Source organism: Leucopleurus acutus, assembly GCF_964270905.1.
Source record: "Leucopleurus acutus genome assembly, chromosome: 12".
Lineage (NCBI taxonomy): Eukaryota > Metazoa > Chordata > Mammalia > Artiodactyla > Delphinidae > Leucopleurus > Leucopleurus acutus.
The window spans coordinates 19,148,402-19,172,338 of NC_139154.1; the positions used below are offsets into that span (position 1 = coordinate 19,148,402).

Genomic DNA, 23,937 nt, shown 5'->3' on the forward strand with positions numbered 1-23,937 from the left:
GGGAGCGGTCACGTGACTCCAATGCGCCTGCGCTCTCTTTTTATGATGCCTGAGTGGGAGGGACTCGGCCGGAACTAAAATGCCAGGGTGTGTGCACTGTGAAGGCCGGATTTGAGTGTGGCACTCTGGGTCCTTTCTCTGTTCCGCTTCCCCTGAGTGGTGAGCTTCAGGCTGAAAGACATTTAGGGATTGCTGGTGAGTGGGGAATGAGTGGCCGAAAGTAGTGCATTTTTTCCAGGAGTACATATCTGGGAACCCTATGCAGATGCGGATTGATTTTCTCCATTCGCTTCTGTGTTTACGGGTCACAGTAACCTGAATGGAACTACGTCCAGGTACTGTCCCTTGGGCTCCCGAAAAGCCACTGGCCGGCAGGATCCCGTTTCCCAGTTTGTGGAATCCCGGGACGCGGCATGTGGAGCCCCGCCTCCTGGAGCTCGAGGACAGAGCCGCCTCGGCTGGGCAGTCTGGCGCGAAAGGGAATTCTAGTATGTTTTAACATTTTCTGTGCTTCTGCTTTATGCATAACTTCGGCTTTCCTCTGGGGTCAGCCTAACTTGAATTGTTGATGGAGATACAAAATTGCCTAATTTAAAAATTGCCGCATTTTAGAACGTAAATCCTCTGAAGTTGGCAGTTAAAATATTTACCGTTTTACTAAAAGCCGTGATTTTGCAACCGCGTTTTGATCGCCACCTACCCAGAGCTGCTTTTTCCGCGGTTTTTTGTTTAGTTTTGTTTATTCCAAGAGGCACTTCGGACGCCTGCCTAGAAGGCATTAGGAGTTCAAGAGACATTTCTTGCCTTCAGAGATGTCGATTTATTGAAAGGGAAATCCTATGTTCTGCATTTTCAGTAGTGCCCCCCCCACCATTTACCATTATGTCTCTTTAGAAAAGGAGTTAGTTTTTTTTAAAGAACAGTTACGCGCATGGTCGTTGTAAAAGAGCAACAACAAACCTATCAGACATTACGGGGGTGTGGGACGTCGGGGAGGGGCGGAAATAGCCCTGGTAGCCAGCCCTCCTCTCCCTGGGTATGCTAACGTTTCTCTGATAGCCTTCCAGAGTTTTTCTCTGTTTACACACACATTCACAAACATCTTTTTTTTTTTAATTAATGGAAATGGGATCATCCTTCTCATATGGTGCATTTATTTTCCTGCTTTTGTGTCTTTGCAAGAGAAACTTAATTGTACGGTGAAAGACAGTATAATTGCTTCAAGGTCTAAGAGTTATGTGCCTAATTATTAAGAATAACCTTTATTGAAACTTACAACTTTTGACTGTCACACATTCTGAAGTATGTAAATGACACTGCATTCATTCAGCAAGAATTAATTGAGTGGCTGCTACATGGCAGTGCTGCTTTAGGTAGATGTTTGGGATACATCTGTGAATAGACAGAGCAAGCCTAAAACAAAAGAAAAATTTAAAATCTTTGTGCTTGTGGAACCAACATGCTGTTGGGTGGGAACAGACAATAAACCACAAACCTAACAAAAAATTAAATTATGTTAGAAGATGTTAAATGCTATGGAAAGAAAATCAAGGAGAGTAAGAGAGATTGGGAGTGCTGACAATTGTAGTGTGGGTCAAAATGTTAAATAATGGAGTCAGGGTAGAACTCATTGAGAAGATGAGAATTAGGCCAGAAATTGAAGGATGTAAGAGAGTTAACTATGTGGATATCAGGGGCATTCCAGGAGAGGGAACAGCCAGTCAGGGGAGTATACCTGCATGGCAGGTTCCAGGACCTGCAACGGGGCCAGTGTGTGTAGCGATTGACCAAGAGTATGGAGGTGGTGTCCTCAAGGCGGGGGTTTAGCACTGGCTGTCACTCTGATTGAAATGGAGAGGCATTGGAGCTTTTTAGTCTTGTAATAAATAAACTTTTAATTTTGGAATAACTAGATTTATGGAAACGTTATAAAAATAGTATGGAGTTCCTACATACCCCCCACACCAAGTTTCCCCTTTTACTAACATCTTACATTAGTATGGTACATTCGTTATAATTGATGAGCCAATATTGATACGTTATCAACTAAAGGTCATACTTCATTCAGATTTTATTAGTTTTTACCTGATGTCCTTTTACTGTTCCAGAATACCATCCAAGATACCACATTGTGTTTAGTTGTCAAATGCTCCTCCTGACTATGACAGTTTGACTATGACTTTCCTTGGTTTTGATGACCTTGACAGTTTCGAGGCAGTCAGGTATTTGAGGAGGTACTGGTCAAGTATTTTGTACAATGTCCTTCAATTGGAGTTTGTCTGATATTTTTCTGTTAGAGAAGTGTTAGGGGTTTTTGGAAGGAAGGCATAGAGGTGAAGTGCCATTCTCATTCCATCATATCAAGGATACATGCTATCAGCTTGACTTTTATCACAATTGATGTTAAATCACCTCGATGACACAGTGTTTGTTAGGTTCCTCTAATGTAACGGTATTTCCCCCCTTTCTATACTATATTCTGGTAGCAAGTGTTTAAGCATAGCCCATGCCTCAGGGTTGATAGCTTTACTCCACCTCTTTGAGAGGGGAGTGTCTACATAAATTATTTGAAATTCTTCTGTAAGGGAGATTTGTTTCTTCTCCCTCATTAATTAATTTATTCATCTATTTATATCAGTATGGACTCATGGTTAGTTTATGTTTGGATTACAAGCCAATACTTTGTTACTTATTTTGTTGCTCATATTATTTCAGCTGTAGCCACTGGGAGCTCTTACATTTGGCTTCTGGTCCCTTTGACATACCCCCATCATTTTGATTTTTTGAGTAGTTCCTTTCTAGCACTAGGTGCTCCAGACTCATCATTATATATTCCCTGCTACAGCCATATAATCAGCCATTTCTCCAAGGAGTCCTGGTTCTTTTTTTTTAGAGAATGCCATTAGAAACTAAGATCTGGGCACTGGGCATGCTCATCACTACTGGGATGCCATTGCCTTTAGGTCCTCTTGGCTAACAGAGCTAACCCATGTGTGTATATGTATCTATAATTATTTCTCTATCCATCATATCTATATTAAGCTAAACATGAGTTCCAACACTAATCCTCTGTCATTGGATCACATGGATCATTGTAGCCTTCCTCTCTGGCCTGTGTGTAACCTCCTACTCTGATAATGAGAAACCTGGCTCATTGGAAGGTTTTGAGCGGAGGAGTTGACATTATCTGATTTCGGACTTAATGAGATGATTGCTGCTGTGGAGAAAAGACCTTGGGGAAGTTAGAATAGAAGCAGGAAGGCCAGTTAGGAGGCTCTTGTTGCAATCTAAGTGATAAGAGAAAGATTTAACAAAGAGTGAAGCTAAATAAGTTGGGTTAGTACCTAACGCTTAACTTGGGAGGAATGAGTATGGTAGAGAAAATAATTTAGCATTGTCTGTTTGATGGGAGGGCCGGAGGATTAAGCGTCTCTTCTAAAGAAGCCTTGATACAAAGGATCTAAACAACCAGCCAAGCAAACTGGATGATGTGAACTAGTAATTGCTCTGCTGTATTGTAATGTTTGAGGTCTGAAGTCCGAATGGCAGTTATGAAATTCTGATGTACTTCTGAATTCTGAGTTGAGCGGACCATGGATCTAACCCATTAACTGATTCAGACGTTCATCAACAAACACTGGGTGCCTACTGTCCATCAGATGGTGTGCCAGATGCTGAGAGTAGAAGATGAACAAGACAAAATTCTTGTTTTCAGGGTGTAAGGATATAGTAGTTAACTCTTCTAAAACTGATACGTAATTAGTTTTGAGAGACTGGTTCGGTTGCTGAGACTTTTTCTGAAGTCAGGCCCTTCTAATGGGGCATCTCGCATTGATTCCAGTAGCTTCATTGCTTTGTCCACACCACAGGAAAGACCTGCAGAGCTCGAGTGAGCCAGAATCTGGTGGGCACTGAAATACAGTACTTGCCCTATTTTGGCATGTTAGGGTATTCTTATTATAGCTTTGTAATAATTTAATGATATTATAATAGTAAAAACTACCATTTATGGAGGGCTTCTTATGTGCCAAGTACTGTTTTAGGTGTTTTCAGAGTAATTCATTTGCAAGATAGGTATTTTTTTTTTTTCTGTTCTTTGGGGGGAAAAATTGAAACATACAAATTAAGTAACCTGTCCAAAATATACATGTAGTTCTTGAACTTAATCTTTGTGCATTCAGTTTAAGTCGGTAGGCTATAATTGTTTTGTGTCTAAATAAACATGACCTTTAGTTTATAAATGCAATGCATGTTCGTTAAGAATAGTCTAAAAATATAAATAAGCAAAAAAGAACATTCTGCTTTATTTAACAGAAGGGTGTTATGATTTAGTGAAAATATGCTGGACTAGGTATTAGGAGGTTTGGGTTCCAGACCATATACTCTCTTGAAAGCTGGATGCCCTTTGGTAAATGATTGAACTCTCTGGGATTCATTTTCCTCATAAATAAAGTAAGAGCGTTGTCAGTCCTAATTAGGAGTTTGGATTTCTTCAGTCCCTTCCAGCTCTTTAATTTTTTTTTTTTTTGATTCTATAGCAGAGCATAGAATCTGCCCTCGCTGTTGAAGATTTTTTAAATGATAGTAACCTCCATTGCCTATTTTTGTTGAATCAGCCTAGGGTGTAATTTAACTCTTTGGTGAAAATGGGATATGGTTAATGTATAATTACTTCCTATGGTTTTCTTGAACTCTCAATAAAACATCTATTGTAACTTAATTCTTGTTCTTAGTGTATTAAAACAATCAAGATTTTGCTGTTAAACTTCATCCAGTTTTTCAGTTTGAGCTATCCATTTCTAAGACATACCTGACCCACAGATCTGTTTTCTACTTCTCACAGCCCCTAAGGAGAACAGTCACCACACTCATGGCAGGGATTTTGCGCTCAATAGTTCAGAGGCCCCCAGGCAGACTACAAGTAAGTATTTCTTTTCAAGAATTATCTTTTTTTTTTCCTATTCCTTAAGAACTTTTTCTCTCTTTTCTAATTAACAAAACATACAGGCAAGTTAAAATTTTAAGTTTCTTTATATATATATATATATATATATATATATATATATACACACACATACTTTTTTAATGTTGAACGTTAATTTTATTTGTGGTTTATCTGCTGTTTTATCCCTAAAGATCTGAAATCACAAAAGACCTTTTTCTGGAGAAAATGCTGGTAAAAAATGGCTAGTGTTGATTTCCCATGGCCCACCTTAATCTTTTGAAAGTTTTAGATTTTTTTTCCTTCAGTTATGAAGAGTCCATTTTCAGTAATAGAAAATTAGAAAAATGTAGAAAAGCAGAAAGAAGAGAAACAGTTTCCCAGAGACCATTAATGTTTGTACTTTCATGTATTTCCTTCCAGTCTTTCTTTTAGAAATTGCAGTGGTGCAGCCTAATCTATTCATGAGGTCCAGAGTCTAGATAGGACCTGCTGCTGCCTTTAGATAATAATAATGCCAGGTGCTTTACACACTTACCTTAAGCTCAGATTAATCCTGGGTGGTAAGTATTATTTCCTTTTTATAGCTGAGGAAACCGACCCTCTGAGAGGATAAGTATCTCATATGTCACAGCTGGTAAGTACAGAGCAGGATTAGAGGCCCAATGTTCCTGGTATGTCAAAGCCCATGTCCTTCACCAGTCTCCCCCTAACCCCCAATTCCCTCCTGCTTATTCTCCCATTGTTTATACCATCTCTGCAGTACAGGGAGGGCATGAAGGGAATGATTATTTTCCACCCAGAGGAGTTTCCTGGTATGAAGGATTAGCAGTGAATCCTTTTTCTTCTGCAGCCTGAGAGAAACACAACTGGAAGATTGTAGAAAGGGAACAAGAGACAGGAAACAGGAGTTGATGGCATTCTTGGGACTAGAAAGAAAACTGGAAACTCATTTTGGCTTTCTTTTACACTGTATTGCTGAAGCTGAATTATCATATGTTGTCTAGAGCACACTGACAAACTACAACCTACAAGCCAAATTCAGCCCACCACCTATTTTTGTAAAAGTTTTATTGAAACATAGCCACACCGATTTGTTTACATATTGTCAACAACTGCTTTCGCCCTGCAGTGGCAGAGCTGAGACTTGGCTGCGGAAACTGTGTAGCCCCAGAGCGGGAAATATTTACTGTCTGTTTCTTTACAGAAAAATATTGCCAGCTGCTGGTCTAGAAGTTTATATTTAATGTGTTTTTTCTTCATGTTAGTGGTAAGATGAGATGTATTCATTCAGCTAGGGGGCTGAGATAAATGTTTAATAATTACAGGTTAGGTGAGAACAGATTTTGTCACCTAAAAATTGGTAGGTTATGATTTCTGCACTAGATAGAGTTCTAAAAATCAAATGTTTTATGGCATATTTTAGATGGTGACAAAAGGTGTGGAGCCCCTTGTTTGTACAGATTGGATTCGTCACAAATTTACGAAGTCAAGAATTCCAGATAAAGTAAGTTTTTACATTACTGTTTTTGAAAAACATGTTACTGTTACTGGGTCCAAGCTCATTCTGCTCACCGCAGGGCAGGCCAGTAAATCGGGAGATGAGGTGTTGAGGCAAGGAATAGCGACTCTTATTTGGAAAGCCGGCAGACTGAGAAGATGGCGGACTAGTGTACCCAAAAACCATCTTATTGGGGTCAGGATGCCAGTTTCTTTTATAGAACAGACAGGGGGAGGAGGTGAGGAAGTAAAGTAAAAAGGCCATTTGTCTTGCAAAATCTCCTCCCTCGGCCTGCATGGGGAAGGGATGTGTTAATTTCTTCTCTTCTGTAGCCATTCACAGGTGGTCAGGGTCAGAATGTCTGTCTGTGAGCTGAACAAAGGCCTTTTAGTTTAACAGGCAGAGGGGCAGGGTTCCTTGTGGCAGGCCATTATCTATGCTTACAGCTATAACAAAAGCAACGAAAAGCAAAGGTTAAAGTAAAAGAAACAGAACCAACATGGAGTCAGAATTCTCTCTTCCCTGTTACATTATGTTTTGAAGGTACCGATTTTTGTAATATTGAAAACTTTCATGTTGAATTATTTGTGGGTATAGGTAGAAGTGTAGAGTTTAAAACATAGGATTTATGTGGGAGGGATAAATTGGAAGATTGGGGTTGACATATACACACTACTATATATAAAATAGATAACTAATAAGAACCTACTGCATAACACAGGGAACTCTACTTAATACTCTATAATGGCCTATATGGGAAAAGAATCTAAAAAAAGAGGTGGCTATATGTATATGTATAACTGATTCACTTTGCTGTGCACGTGATATTAACACAACATTGTTAATCAACTGTACTCCAATAAAAAGTTTAAAAATAAAAAAAAATTTTTTTAATTAAACATAGTAGGATTTATGTAAATGATTATTTAAAATAAATATGTGCCACTGACCTTTTAAGTACTGGGTTTTGGTCTCAGAATCTGTTTATTCCTGCTTATGGCTTTTTCCCTTGATACTTTGTGTTTTCATATCACCATTGTCCTGAGAAAACAGTGTTTCTTCCTCCTGCTCAGACTGTCTGTGTGGCTCTTGGTTTTCACTTTCTCTATCAGCCATTGCTAATTTGGATCTTCTTCTCTGCTAGATTTGTGTCTACCTATGATTCTTTTAGAAAACACTGACTAAGCCCTCAGTAGATTTCTGTTTTATTTTGATTTCTCCAATTTTTTTGTACTGTGGTAAAATACATGCAACATAAAATTTAAACATTTTTAAGTGTACATTTCACTGGTATTAAGTACATTCATATTGTTGTGTGACCATCACAGCCACCATCTCCAGAATGCTTCATCTTGCAAAACTGGACCTCTGTACTCATTAAACAGTAACTCCTCATACCTTCTCCCCCTAGTCCCTGGTAACCACCATTCTCCACTGATTTTTTTAAAAGCTAAAATAGTATTACCATTGACTATTTAGATACCTTTAATGTGCTTGATGTTCTTTTATCAGAAATCTCTTTTTTTTCAAGTCATGGTCCACAACTGCATTGTCTTATATGTTTTCATGTTTCTTAGACTGTAAACTTCTGGAAGAAATGATAGATACAGATGTTAGCATTTGTTTAAAATGTGGGGGGAGTGATTTTGATCACTGGTTGTAGTGAGCATGAAAACTTTTAAACTTTATAGAAATGACTCTGAGATTTGCATCTCCAGCTCTTTGCCTATCTTCTGAACTTACTCCTATATTCTCCTGTAGTTTCTAGACCTTGCTGCTTAGATAACCTGTAGGTATTTCAAGTTATCCAAAATTAGACTCATTGTCTTACAAATGAGGTTGTCCTCCAGACAACCAAACTAAAAGAGAGTGCTTGTCCTGTATTAGTGATGTCAATTAATGCTACCATCCTCTACCTGATTTCCCAGACTAGAAAGCTCTAAGTCAGTCTCAACCCTATCTTCTCCCTCACCCACCACAAATCCATCTATTTTATTACCTAAAGTCCCCAAATCAGCCTCTTTCTGTTACAGCTGCTGTAATTCTCTATGTGCTCTAAGTACTTCCTGAGTTTCCTTGTATCAGTCTCCACCTCCAGTTCATTTGAAAGAGTTTTCTTTCTGAATCTATTTTTGAAATGTCATTTTGCTTCAAACCTCCAATAACCTTATATCCATTCTGGGAATTTCTAAAGACTAAGCATAGTTAAGCTTAGTTTAACTTTGAAAGAGTTTTCTTTCTGAATCTATTTTTGAAATGTCATTTTGCTTCAAACCTCCAATAACCTTATATCCATTCTGGGAATTTCTAAAGACTAAGCATAGTTAAGCTTAGTTTAACTTCTCGCCCTGCATTGCTTTTCCTATTTTTTTCTACCTTAGTCACACAGAACCACTTACTTTTCCTGAATATTTCATGCTCCTCACACCATTTCTTTAATTCTTCTCTCCTTTTCTTTGGTGCACCTACCCCATCAAAATTTCTAGAAAAATACCCTTCATCCTACCCACCTGGAGGCAAATACTGTTAACACGCTCCACGTACTTTTCTGTTAAATATTTTTGAAGATGTGCGTCATCTTGCCTATAATCCTTCTCCAGCTGCTTTCATCATTTAGCAATGTAATGTGAACCCTCTGTGGATAAGTTAATGATTGAATAATATCCTTTTTGATTAAAGTACCATCTTTTTTTTTGGCCTTCCTCAGTCTGATTCCCCAGAGGTATGACTCTTGACCTAATGTTTTTGACACCTTTATACAAATAAGGATAAATAAATATACATATATATAATACACACACATGTATATATAATTGTTAGAATCATATTTAGAATTTAGGGGAGAGACCTTCAAGATAGTGGAGGAGTAACATGTGGAGATCACCTTCCTCCCCACAAATACATCAGAAATACATCTACATGTGGAACAACTCCTACAGAACACCTACTGAACGCTGGCAGAAGACCTCAGACTTCCCAAAAGGCAAGAAGCTCCCCACGTAACTGGCCGTGTGGCTGACAGGGCCTTCGTGCTCCGGCCAGGTGTCAGGCCTGTACCTCTGAGTTGGGAGAGCCGAGTTCAGGACATTGGTCCACCAGAGACCTCCCGGCTCCATGTAATATCAAGCGGCGAAAGCTCTCCCAGAGATCTCCGTCTCAAACCTAACACCCAGCTCCACTCAACGACCAGCAAGCTACAATGCTGGACACCCTATGCCAAATAACTAGCAAGACAGGAACACAACTGCACCCATTAGCAGAGAGGCTGCCTAAAATCATAATAAGGTCACAGACACCCCAAAACACACCACCAGACATGGTCCTGCCCTCCAGAAAGACAAGATCCAGCCTCATCCACCAGAACACAGGCAACAGTCCCCTCCACCAGGAAGCCTACACAACCCACTGAACCAACCTTAGCCACTGGGGGCAGACACCAAAAACAACGGGAACTACTAACCTGTAGCCTGCAAAAAGGAGACCCCAAACACAGTAAGTTAAGCAAAATTAGAAGACAGAGAAACACACAGCAGATGAAGGAGCAAGGTGAAAACCCACCAGACCAAACAAATGAAGAGGAAATAGGCAGTCTACCTGAAAAAGAGTTCAGAGTAATGATAGTAAAGATGATCCAAAATCTTGGAAATAGATGGAGAAAATACAAGAAACATTTAACAAGGACCTGGAAGAACTAAAGAGCAAACAAACAAGATGAACAGCACAATAAATGAAATTAAAAATTGTCTAGAAGGAATCAATAGCACAATAACTGAGGCAGAAGAACAGATAAGTGACCTCGAAGATAAAATAGTGGAAATAACTACTGCAGAGCAGAATAAAGAAAAAAGGATGAAAAGAATTGAGGACAGTCTCAGAGACCTCTGGGACAACATTAAACTCACCAACATTCAAATTATAGGGGTCCCAGAAGAACAAGAGAAAAAGAAAGGGACTGAGAAAATATTTGAAGAGATTATAGTTGAAAACTTCCCTAATATGGGAAAGGAAATAGTCAATCAACTCCAGGAAGCACAGAGAGTCCCATACAGGATAAATCCACGGAGAAACACACCAAGACACAAATTAATCAAAATATCAAAAATTAAATACAAAGAGAAAAAAAAGCAGCAAAGGAAAAACAACAAATAACATACAAGGGAATCCCCATAAAGTTAACAGCTGATCTTTCAGCAGAAACTCTGCAAGCCAGAAGGGACTGGCGGGACATATTTAAAGTGATGAAAGGGAAAAACCTACAACCAAAATTATTCTATTCAGCAAGGATCTCATTAAGATTCGACAGAGAAATTAAAGCCTTTACAGATAAGCAAAAGCTAAGAGAATTCAGCCCCACCAAACCAACTTTACAACAAATGCTAAAGGAACTTCTCTAGGCAGGAAACACAAGAGAAGGAAAAGACTTACAATAACAAACCCAAAACAATTAAGAAAATGGGAATAGGAACATACATATCGATAACTATCTTAAATGTAAATGGATTAAATGCTCCAACCAAAAGACACAGACTGGCTGAATGGTTACAGAAACAAGACCTTTATATATGCTGTCTACAAGAGACCCACTTGAGACCTAGGGACACATACAGATTGAAAGTGAGGGGATGGAAAAAGATATTCCATGCAAATGGAAATCAAAAGAAAGCTGGAGTAGCAATTCTCATATCAGACAAAATAGACTTTAAAATAAAGACTATTATAAGAGACAAAGAAGAACACTACATAATGATCAACGGATGAATCCAAGAAGAAGATATAACAAGTGTAAATATTTATGCACCCAACATAGGAGCACCTCAATACATCAGGCAAATAGTAACAGCCATAAAAGGGGAAATCGACAGTAACACAATCATAGTAGGGAACTTTAACACCCCACTCTCACCAATGGACAGATCATCCAAAATGAAAATAAATAAGAAAACGCAAGCTTTAAATGATACATTAAACAAGATGGACTTAGTTGATATTTATAGGACATTCCATCCAAAAACAACAGAATACACTTTCTTCTCAAGTGCTCATGGCACATTCTCCAGGATAGATCATATATTGGGTCACATATCAAGCCTTGGTAAATTTAAGAAAATTGAAATTGTATCAGTATCTTTTCTGACCACAAAGCTATGAGACTAGATATCAATTACAAGAAGAAATCTAAAAAATACGAACACTTGGAGGCTAAACATTACACTACTTAATAACCAAGAGATCACTGAAGAAATTAAAGAGGAAATCAAAAAATACCTAGAAACAAATGATAATGAAAACACGACCCAAAACCTATGGGATGCAGCAAAAGAGGTTCTAAGAGGGAAGTTTATAACAATACAATCCTACCTCAAGAAACAAGAAACATCTCAAATAAACAACCTAACCTTACACATAAAGCAGTTAGAGAAAGAAGAACCAAAAAAAACCAAAGTTAGCAGAAGAAAAGAAATCATAAAGATCAGATCAGAAATAAATGAAAAAGAAATGAAGGAAACAGTAGCAAATGTCAGTAAAACTAAAAGCTGGTTCTTTGAGAAGATAAACAAAATTGATTAACCATTAACCAGACTCATCAAGAAAAAAAGGGAAAAGACTCAAATCAACAGAATTAGAAATGAAAAAGAAGTAACAACTGACACTGCAGAAATACAAAGGATCATGAGAGGTTGCTACAAGCAACTATATGCCAATAAAATGGACAACCTGGAAGAAATGGACAAATTCTTAGCAAGGTATAACCTTCCAAGACTGAACCAGGAAGAAATAGAAAATATGAACAGACCAACCACAAGTAATGAAATTGAAACTGTGATTAAAAATCTTCCAACAAACAAAAGTTCAGGACCAGATGGCTTCACAGGTGAATTCTATCAAACATTTAGAGAAGAGCTAACACCTATCCTTCTCAAACTCTTCCAAAAATTGTGGAGGAAGGAACATTCCCAAATTCATTCCATGAGGCCACCATCACCCTGATACCAAAACCAGACAAAGATACTACAAAAAAAGAAAATTAAAGACCAATATCACTGATGAACATAGATGCAAAAATCCTCAACAAAATACTAGCAAACAGAATCCAACAGTACATTAAAAGGATCATACACCATGATCAAGTGGGGTTTATCCCGGGAATGCAAGGATTCTTCAATATATGCAAATCAACCAGTGTGATACACCATATTAACTAATTGAAGGATAAAGATCATATGCTCATCTCAATAGATGCAGGAAAAGCTTTTGACAAAACTCAACACCCGTTTATGATAAAAATCCTCCAGTAAGTAGGCATAGAGGGAACTTACCTCAACATAATAAAGGCCATATATGACAAGCCCACAGCCAACATCGTTCTCAGTGGTGAAAAACTGAAACCATTTCCCCTAAGATCAGGAACAAGACAAGGTTGTTCACTCTCACCACTATTATTCAACATAGTTTTGGAAGTTTTAGCCACAGCAATCAGAGAAAAAAAGAAATAAAAGGAATCCAAATGTAAAAGAAGTAAAGCTGTCACTGTTTGCAGATGACGTGATACTATACATAGAGAATCCTAAACATTCTACCAGAAAACTACTAGAGCTAATCAATGAATTTGGTGGAGTAGCAGGATACAAAATTAATGCACAGAAATTTCTGGCATTCCTGTACACAATGATGAAAAATCAGAAAGAGAGATTAAGGAAACACTCCCATTTACCATTGCAACAAAAAGAATAAAATACCATGGAATAAACCTACCTAAGGAGACAAAAGACCTGTACACAGAAAACTATAAGACACTGTTGAAAGAATTTAAAGATGATACAAACAGATGGAGAGATAAACCATGTTCTTGGAATGAAAGAATCAATATTGTGAAAATGACTGTACTACTCAAAGGAATCTACAGATTCAATGAAATCCCTATCAGACTACCAATGGCATTTTTCACAGAAGTAGAACAAAAAATTTCACAAGTTGTATGGAAACACAAAAGACCCCGAGTAGCCAAAGCAGTCTTGAGAAAGAAAAACGGAGCTGGAGGAATCAGGCTCCTGGGCCTCAGACTATACTACAAAGCTACAGTAATCAAGACAATATGGTACTGGCACAAAAACAGAAATATAGATCAATGGCACAGGATAGAAAGCCCAGAGATAAACCCACACACATATGGTCACCTTATTTTTGATAAAGGAGGCGAGACTATACAATGGAGAAAAGAAAGCCTCTTCAATAAGTGGTGCTGGGAAAACTGGACAGTTACATGTGAAAGAATGAAACTAGAATACTCCCTAATACCATACACAAAAATAAACTCAAAATGGATTAAACGCCTAAATGTAAGGCCAGACACTATAAAACTCTTACAGGAAAACATAGACAGAACACTCTATGACATAAATCACAGCAAGATCCTTTTTGACCCAGCTCCTAGAGAAATGGACATAAAAACAAAACTAAACAAATGGGACCTAATGAAACTTAAAAGCTTTTGCACAGCAAAGGGAAATATAAACAAGATGAAAAGGCAACCCTCAGAATGGGAGAAAATACTTGCAAATGAAGCAGCTGACAAAGGATTAATCTCCAAAATATACAAGCAGCTCATGCAGTGCGATATCAAAAAAACAAGCAATCCAATCCAAAAATGGGCAGAAGACCTAAGTAGACCAAAGAAGATATACAGATTGCCAACACACACAAGAAAGAATGCTCAGCATCACTAATCATTAGAGAAATGCAAATCAAAACCACAATGAGGTATCACCTCACACCAGTCAGAATGGCCATCATCAAATAATCTACAAACAATAAATGCTGGAGAGGGTGTGGAGGAAAGGGAACCATCTTGCTCTGTTGGTGGGAATGTAAATTGATACAGTCACTGTGGAGAACAGTATGGAGGTTCCTTAAAAAACTAAAAATAGAATTACCATATGATCCAGCAATCCCACTACTGGGCATATAACCTGAGAAAACCATAATTCAAAAAGAGTCATGTACCAAAATGTTCATTGCAGCTCTATTTAAAATAGCCAGAACATTGACGCAACCTAAGTGTCCATCAATAGGTGAATGGATAAAGAAGATGTGGCACATATATACAATGGAATATTACTCAGCCATAAAAAAGAAATGAAATTGAGTTATTTGTAGTGAGGTGGATGGACCTAGAGACTGTCATGCAGAGTGAAGTAAGTCAGAAAGAGATAAACAAATACCGTATGCTAACACATATTTATGAAATCTAAAAAGAAAAAAGGTTTTGAAGAACCTAGGGGCAGGACAGGAATAACTACGCAGACATAGAGAATGGACTTGAAGATGCGGGGACGGGGAGGGGTAAGCTGAGATGAAGTGAGTGGCATGGACATATATACACTACCAAATGTAAAATAGATAGCTAGTGGGAAGCAGCTGCATAGCACAGGGAGATCAGCTTGGTGCTTTGTGACCACCTAGATGGGTGGGATAGGGAGGGTGGGAGGGAGACGCAAGAGGGAAGAGATATGGGGATATATGTATATGTATAGGTGATTCACTTTCTTATAAAGCAGAAACTAACACACCATTGTAAAGCAATTATACTCTAATAAAGATGTTAAAAGATAGAATTTAGGATCATATTCTTAGAATTAGTAGTTACAGAATATATCATATATACACACTCATCATGGTGTAGATGAAACAAATACAAGATCCTGTTACACAGTGGTGTGGAAATTTGGTTTTCTTGCTCAATATATTATGACCTTCAATGTTAGTACTTACAAAGATAATAAACTTTATTTGTTTTAATGGTAGCATTATAGCCAGTAGGATTCATCATGATTTATTTGCATCATATCTTATTTAGTTATATTATTTTTAGTTTTATTTAGAATGTATGCCTCATAATTTATTTAGCTATTCTCTTGAGGAATATAGATGTGGCCTTTAAAATTTTCAGTATTGGGCTTCTCTGGTGGCGCAGTGGTTGAGAGTCCGCCTGCCGATGCAGGGGACACGGGTTTGTGCCCCGGTCTGGGAAGATCCCACGTGCCGCGGAGCTGCTGGGCTCGTGAGCCATGGCCGCTGAGCCTGCGTGTCCGGAGCCTGTGCTCCGCAGCGGGGGAGGCCACAACAGTGTGAGGCCCACGTACCGCAAAAAAAAAAAAATATTTCAGTATTACAAATAGTGTTATACATAACATCCTTATTCGGGGTTGCAGTGAATACGTACTTTTTATAATACTCATGTGTTATTGTCATTGTAAGTTTTTGTTTGTCCCCCTACTTGAATGGGGGAGGGGGTGCAGCCCAAGGCCCAGCTCATATAATGCAACATATTCTCTTGACATTTGAACTCTTTAGTGTCATCTGGTTGCTCCTGCTTTTCTCTTAATAAAAGCAAAACAAAACAAACCCTTACCTGTGTGGTATTTTTCTTAGAGTATGAAATTCTTAGACTCCATCCATCTGAGTAATCAGACTGGTAGAAATGTTCAATTTGAAGGTGAGGATTATAGAACTATTAGGGATGAAATCATTATGTAGTTGTTTGAAGTTTTTTTAAGGAAAAAAAATAAAGGAGGCACATAGAAGCTGTGTAAATTGAAAATATACCGTTTATAATTCTTCCTTTCCAGGTTTTTCAACCTTCACCTGAAGATCATGAAAAATATGGTGGGGATCCCCAGCAGCCTCATAAACTGCATATTGTTACCAGAATAAAAAGTACAAAAAGGCGTCCATATTGGGAGAAAGATATAATAAAGATGCTTGGGTTACAAAAAGTACGTAACTATTTTAGTCATCTTTAGTGTTGTTTAAATTTGCTTTACATTTTCCACTTTTAAAACTTTTGTTTAAATGTATGATTTCCCGTAATATATTTGGAAGTTTGATTTCGACAGAATGAGCCTACACCTTAACCTTTTCCTGTAACATGGGACCATCTGTGCTTTTGAAATTGATCCATAACATTGTTTCCTTTGTTTGTAGGCACATACTCCTCAAGTTCACAAGAATATCCCTTCGGTGAATGCAAAACTGAAAGTGGTTAAACATTTGATAAGGTTTGTTGTTTGTTATTCCAGCAGTTTCTTAAAACGTGTTACCTAGTATAGCTCTAAAAGCATTTCCTTATGTCACAGAATCAAGCCCCTGAAGCTGCCACAGGGTCTCCCAAGAGAGGAGGACATGTCCAGCACGTGCCTCAAGAGCACTGGAGAGCTGGTGGTGGGGTGGCTTCAGAACCCCACGGACCAGGAAGTGAATAAGTCCTGATGGCCTCGCGGCTTCAGAGTAAAAAGTGCAAGTCATTTCTATTTCAAGATGGTGAGAAAGTGTTCTCATTAAAATATGTTTTAAATTCTAGTCATTTTCACTGGCTAAACATGGTGTGATTCTTCCTTGGTGTAGGCTTGGAGGTTTGAGTGCTATTAATTGGTTTAATTCTGTCCCCTTTCCCTCCAGTAGTTTCACTGGAAAATGGGTAAGGATGGCAATGTTTGAACATGTGGGTTCAGATGTCACCTTAGCAATCGTCGTTAACGTTTTAAAAAAATTGTTTTCTCGTTTAATTGAATTCAACACATTCTATGAGTGGCCCTTTGAGTGAAGAGTGTATTATGTGTTGGAGAAATCCAGAGCTGACCAGAATGTGGTCCCTGCCCTAAAGGAGCTTAGTCTGTTCCCCTGGAGAGCAGAGATTCAGCCAGAAGCATTAGACACTGGGTGCAGCTGGACCGGCTGCTCTGTGCTGTGGTGTCTATAAATAGGTATGTGGACTTGGCTTCATTTTATCCTTAAATTCAATACCCAAAATAGTATCTGTTTTCTAATTATAAACCTCATTTGGCCTAAACTTTATTGATGTTCCTTGAATTCCTAGAAACCTCTGCCAATAGTTGAGGTTGCTATTTAAAAGAAAAAAGAGAAGGAAAAAATCATTTAGGGATAGTTGTTTTATTTCCTTTTATTCTATTTCAGATACCTGGAGGGGTGGGGAGAAGTAAGAATTTTAAGAGAGGTTCAGTACCGGGAAATTCGGTGGCAGCTAACTGAAGTTGGTGCTGAGGACTCAGAGTTCTAGCTGCCCTTTATTTTCCTTGTCTCGTAAAATTTGGCTCAGGCAGCAGTGACATTGGCATACTCGCTGCCTATGGTCCCAGCATCTGTCCTGTCATAGAGTTTTGGCATCACGTAGAAGTGCTGTGTGAAGTGAAGCCAGATATCATTAATTAATAAGCTTCAGGGTAATCACACTTTCAATTCCACAATTATTGAATATCCAGTATAGGTACGGCCTGGAGAGGATATAAAGCAGAAGGACACTAACTTCGAAGGGCTGGGTCTAACTGGAGAGAGACCTGTATGCCTCAACAGAAGCTGTCCTCGCTGGAGTTGGATTGAGGCCAGCTGTATAAATATTGATAAAAGCAGCCCCTGCTAATGTTTTGCTGCCTCTTTTACTAGGCTAATATTAATGTTTAAAATGGGGAAAAGACCATTGGTTAATTTTTACCCAAAGAGTCACATAAAGTTTTGGTAAGTAATTTTAACCTGCTGCTCATGACTAGAGGAAAATATCTGAATGATAAGTTGGATATTTAGAAGTGAAATTGCCCAGAAGAGGAAAAGCCTGTAGGGAGATGAGCATAGGCTAGAGCATTTGTTTTCTGTTGTCACGTAACATATTATCACAGTCTCAGCCGCTTAAAACCACACATGCTCATCACCCTGCTGTTTCTCTCGGTCAGGACTCTGGGCACAGCTTAGCCCGCTCATCTGCTTAGGGTCTCACAAGGCTTCAAAAAAGGCATCAGCCAAAGCTGGGTTCTCCTCAGATCCTTGACAGGGCAGGTATCTGCTTCCAAGCTCTCCCAGGTTGTTGGCAGAAGTCATTTCCTTGTGGTTATAAAATTCATGGCAAGTTGCTTCTTCAAAACCAACACTGGAGTGAGAGACTTTAGCAAGATGGGTGCTACCCTCTTAGGTAATCATATAAATGCAGTGGCCTAGATTCTGTCTCCTCTGTTGCATTCCATTGGTTGGAAGCAAGTTACAGGTCCAGCTCACACTCAAGGAAGAGGGGAATTCCACAAAGGTGTGACCACCAGGGGCCAGGATCAGGGAGGTCTCTGTAAAGTCGACCTGCCAAACCCAGTCAGTCCATCCTTAAGTTGCACCCAGGGGATTCCCCAGAATGGTACTCCTTTGCCTCCCATCATTTCAAACCTTACAAGGACTTCTTCTGTCCTGTCTTTGTGTCTCAGAGAATTGCTTTATTTCAGGTTTTTCTGGCCACTCCTTGGTGACCATTGGCCTTTGGTCAGGCTCAGGGGAGACAAAAGTTACCCAAGCACTCTTTTTAAGGGCCATTCCAGTTCTCAAGGTCTTCTCAATCTAAATGGTGCCTCTCTCAGGCCAAACACGTGTTTTCTTCATCTTTTCTTGTTAACAATACTAACTAGTATGCTGATCACGCTAACTGTCACAGTTTCACCAAGGACAGGTTGGAATTGCACTGGCCATTTTAGGGAGCTTTTGACACGAGCAAGATTGTATGTTTGGGGGGTACTTTAGAACAAAAAAGAGCAAAAAGTGAAGAACCCTCCATGCAGACATTATTTGTCTTGTTTTCCATTAAAAAATAAAAGACCATTTTATTTAATATAGAGGATATTTAATATCCCCTCCTTCCTTTCTATACTTTGAGGAGTATTAAGTACTGGCTTTTTGATCACACAGCTTGATAAAAATATCAAGGGTCCAAGTTACTGTCTAAACCATCTGTCGCTCTCTTTTTACGTGTATGTGTCAAAATCTATTTTATACATTTAAACTTTTCTCAGCTTTAAGACCTTGGTAAACAGTTAATTAAAACTGGAAGTCTGGACAGTTTCTAAATAAGAAACTGATACAAAACATGAGTCACTAAATAAAATTTTTACCCTCATTTCTCAGAATGGCAATCTATTAACAAATGATGAAAATGCCTTTGAATAATATTATTTATGTTTCTTTTTCCCTCAAAATTATTAAAATGATATGAAATGAGTGCTCATGGAGAAAAAAATAGCCAAACAATTCATTTTCTGTTCTCTAATTTTCTTTATTTTCTGGAGAAAAGAAAAACAGTTGATCACTTCAAGAGAATATAAACAGTTGATTATACCAGGCACAGTAATTACAGAGAAATACAAATATGTATTTAACATAATAGATATGATTTTCTGCTTATTAACATGGTAAATTTAGTGATATGTACATTTTGTATTTAATATTACTGATAAATTATGTTTTAAATCTATAGGTATTCAATATAAGCTTTAAATGTCTTAAATATATTTATACATGCCTAAATACTTGCATATAAATGTATATTAGTAATTACTACAATCTGTGCATGAATAATGTAAAATAAAAGTAAAAATAGAATTTGGGTAAACTAAGGTATTTTTCATCAAATTATTTCCTATTTTGGGGTACTTATCACATATCTTGTCTTCTATAAAAACTAGTCTTGATTTTGCCTTTCCCAAAATCATACCTAGATTCAAAATAATAAAATTGTTAGGATGAATTTTATGCCTGTACTATCTGTGGATTTTCTAAAGTGGCCATTAGATGGCATAAAGAAAGATTCTCTGTTAACCACATAAAAGTAAGGGCAATAGGAATGATTGTCCAAAGGTTCTCCAAACTTCAATTCTATTGTGAGAATTTTTGTCTACCAAGCTTATTTTCTTTTAATTAATTAATTAATTTATACTTTGGCTGCGTTGGGTCTTCGTTGCTGCACGCGACCTTTCTCCAGGTGCGGCGAGCAGGGGCTACTCTTCGTTGTGGTGTGTGGGCTTCTCATTGCGGTGGCTTCTCTTGTTGTGGAGCACAGGCTCTAGTCGCACGGGCTTCAGTAGTTGTGGCACATGTGCTCAGTAGTTGTGGGTCGCGGGCTCTAGAGTGCAGGCTCAGTAGTTGTGGCGCACGGGCTTAGTTGCTCCGCGGCATGTGGGATCTTCCGGGACAAGGACTCGAACTGTCCCCTGCGTTGGCAGGCAGATTCTTAACCACTGCGCCACCAGGGAAGTCCCTACCAAACTTACTGTTAAAACAATCCTGACAAATTAAAAAAGGAGTTGATCTTCCTAGGTTAGTTATATATAAGTAAGGTCTATTAAATATCTTTCAATGAATATGTTTTTCAAGTTAAAAGAAACATAGTCCTTGGACACAAAGACTGGTACAATAAAACTGTCTTCCAAATGTTTCCTCCATTGTTCTGGATTCACAGATCCTCCCCTTGCCCCACGCCCTTTCCTTTTATTATAAATCTGAACAGGCACTAGGGAACTGCTTCAGTTAAATGGAAATCACCAGAGGCCCTTTGCTTATTTCAGTCTTTCTTTAGCTCCAGTAGCCAAAACATATATATATCCATCTTGTCTAAGAACCACAGCAGTGACAACAAAAGTGTGAAAACTTCAGCTGGTTTAGTTCTGGGGTCTCCACTCATCTTAATGGTTTTCCATGCTGTGCTGTATAGATTCTTCCATTGACAGTAAGCTCTCAGCATCTTTCAGCTAGTCACCTAACCTAGGAACTACTGGTGCTTTTCCGTCACGCATCACTGCCCCTCTCTAAACCCAGCCACCTCCCTCCCTCTCCCACAAAGGAACAGCCCATAATTGCCTGCCTCAGGGAACTATGTATACCCTGCACTGACCTTCTGAAGACTCCCTTGGATAACTCTGATTTAATTGTGTATGTAGATTATTCATACTTAGAAAGTAAAATTAAAAGTGTCATCAGACTCAAATTTACCCTTGAATTATAAGCTTTTCTCAAAAATTGTGTCCATTCAATGCCCTCTCCCAGATCTGCCAAATCACTAAAGTAAATATACTGATAGGATAGGTAGATGATTTGGAGATAGTCCATGACATTGAAATGCTTTAGAAATAAATGCCCATCACAGGAGCCCCTGTAACATTGACAGTGAATTAAAGAGCTTTGACATGCTTTTCTATATGTAAGGAGGTGACCGTGATAAAAAGTGAAATTTAGCAAATATTGTGATATTAAAAATATCAAAAAGTAGTGATATTACCCATAAAGCAGAGAAAAATTGACAACAGTATTGAACCAGCATTAGTAGGGTAATTTTCAAGATACCACTGAGGATTTTTCCACTGCACACCCTACCTGCCAACAACACAATCCTGACAAGATTCTGACAAGACTGGACAGGATGCTCAAGGCCCCTTTGAACACCTTGATTTCCTCTAAGCTGGTGGAGGGTGGTTTGTACTTCTTGCTGCATTTATGAACTACAGGGCAAGCACAACTGTGGATATTAGGATAAACAAAAAATCCATCTGATTCTCTAAAAGACCCAGCTGGATTCTGGGACAAGTTTTCATTGCCTGGGTTTTATCATCTGGGACCCTGGCTTTAAGTCTTGTCACAAGACTCATGATCCTTTTGCTTCTGGTCATTGCCTGTGTTACAGTTGCTCAGTGTATCCTGTCCAAAAACTTAAATGCTGCTGTGCAGCCGTCGGCACATCAGGTGACTCAACAACTCATCCTACAACTGGCCCTAGTCCAACAAAGACTATGCCCTCTGGACATCCTCCTGGTCTTAACTGACAAAATCTTGACCAGTGAAAATCTGGACATCGTGGATTGATGCCTTGTGGTCTGACTTTGTCTGCCTTTGGCTGAAGAGGGGCATCAGAGAAGAGCAGCTGTGACAGCCAGGAGCTGGCCTGGGAAGCCTCCGTGTGTCTAGGAGCCGGCCCAGCACTGACAGGTGTTTCCTATTGAACGTAAGCAATTTCACAGGTCACCAACATCAGATGAAGCTGCTCTGTAACTGATGGATCAAGGCGAAGACAAGCTCCCTCCGTAATCACATCCGAGTGCAGACGAAAACACAAGCATTGTTCAAGCTGGAAAAATGAGGCATGTCCCCTCTTCTGGGTAATGTGGGGCCTGCTGCTTCTCATCACACAGCTTTAGCCTCGCTTCATTCCTCTCACCTTCTAGATGGGATTCATGAAGACGCCAATCATAGAGCCATCTCTCTTTTCCTGACAGCATCCAATCCAGAGCAAACCATGCTTCTTTGAACACTCATCAAAATCATCTAATAAGAGCCCAGATCCTTTAAAGTCCTTCCCAAAGGACTTTTCCTGAGATGCAATAAAGGGAACTTATCCAGCTCCAGGTGTGTCTGGTGGTCTGTGGCCAGCCTGCACTCCTGATACTAATTGTTGTGGCTCTCGGGTCTAAGCTGCTAAGGATCATTCTACTCAGCCTCGACCTCCTTAGAGTATCTCTTTGCTCCTTCCTTCACCACAGGTAACCCAGTCTGCTGTTTTCCCAGCCTGGAGAGCTTGCCAGAAAAAAACTCAAGTGGATTTGTTATAAAGCAGAAACTGACACACCATTGTAAAGCAATTATACTCCAATAAAGCTGTAAAAAAAAAAAACAAAAAGCGGCGCCAGTCCTGCTTTCTCTTCTGTGCAGGAGGTCCATCACTTCCCTGCTTTCTGTGTTCCTTTTTCCCAGGAAGGCTGGTACAATTCCAGGGCCTCAGGACAGCTTGGCCTGACATGTCAGGGCAATCTCTAGGGAAGAGAATGTGGGATAAAGCCTTGGTGAGAAATGGGGTGCAGGAAACAGGACAGGAGAAACCGTCAGGTGCCGCTACCCCTGCCAGGACCTTGCCCCTGTTCCGCCCTGAGGCTTGTACCCTGTCCCCTGCAGCCCCAGGGAGTTCCGGGCAAGCTCCTTGATAAGGGCAACTGTCACCACACTGTGTGTCGTTATCCTGGCTGTGAGGTGTTTTCATATATGTACATACAGGTTGTCTTCCAAAGCTGGCATTCTGCTATTTGGGGAGCTTGGAGAAGATACTGCATCCTCTGTGCCCACTTCAGCGTTCACGGTCCTCTTTCTGAGCCCCCATAACCCCAGCCTCCACCTTCTCAGAGGGCACTACAAGGTCTCCCAGCCTCTGCTGGAGTGCCTTCCACAGGCCCGTTTCCCTTCACTGCAGCCGTCCAGGCTCCGGGCAGGTCTCCCTCACTGTCTCCCTCCTCACCAGCGGGCCCTGCCCCCCACCACACTTTTCCACCGCATCACTGGCTCTTGTTCTGCCGCCAGGGCCCTCTCTGCCAAGCCCCCTCCATTCTCACTGGCATTCCCACCCCCACAGCTGGCCTTACCACTTTGCTCCGGAGTCCCCTGGCCACTGTGTCCTCATACTTGTCACTTGTCCTCTTTCACTCCCACTCATCCCCACCGGCTTCTCCGTCTTGGCTACCGGGGTCTTCTCTGTCCTTAGACCCACCTCCTCCCCACTTCCCCCTTGTTCACCATCAACCTTGGGCTTCTTTCTGACACCAGAGCCCTTCTGGCCCCTGGACCACAGTCCTAGCGGACCATCTCCCCAGCTCCCACTAGAGCACGCTCTTGTTCCCCAACTAGACACCACTTTGTC

At 39.7% G+C, this 23,937-nt stretch overlaps 1 protein-coding gene across 4 annotated transcripts; it reads left to right on the forward strand.

The window, feature by feature from the left end:
* The first annotated feature begins 135 nt into the window (after positions 1-135).
* On the forward strand, positions 136-22,582 carry MRPL30 (mitochondrial ribosomal protein L30). 4 transcript variants are annotated; one of them, XR_014326633.1, is made up of 7 exons: positions 154-488; positions 4,844-4,921; positions 6,369-6,449; positions 16,070-16,216; positions 16,425-16,498; positions 16,577-17,203; positions 21,940-22,582. XR_014326633.1 is itself a non-coding variant. In XM_082851321.1 (6 exons), the coding sequence occupies exons 2-6, from the start codon at positions 4,871-4,873 to the stop codon at positions 16,707-16,709; spliced, it is 486 nt and encodes a 161-aa protein (XP_082707447.1). In that variant the 5' UTR covers positions 136-195; positions 4,844-4,870; the 3' UTR covers positions 16,710-19,780. The 4 variants fall into 4 exon arrangements, 2 of the variants coding, with proteins under 2 accessions (XP_082707447.1, XP_082707446.1); XR_014326634.1 differs by having other exon boundaries at positions 16,577-16,760; XM_082851321.1 differs by lacking the exon at positions 21,940-22,582 and having other exon boundaries at positions 136-195; positions 16,577-19,780.
* Positions 22,583-23,937: the final 1,355 nt, after the last annotated feature.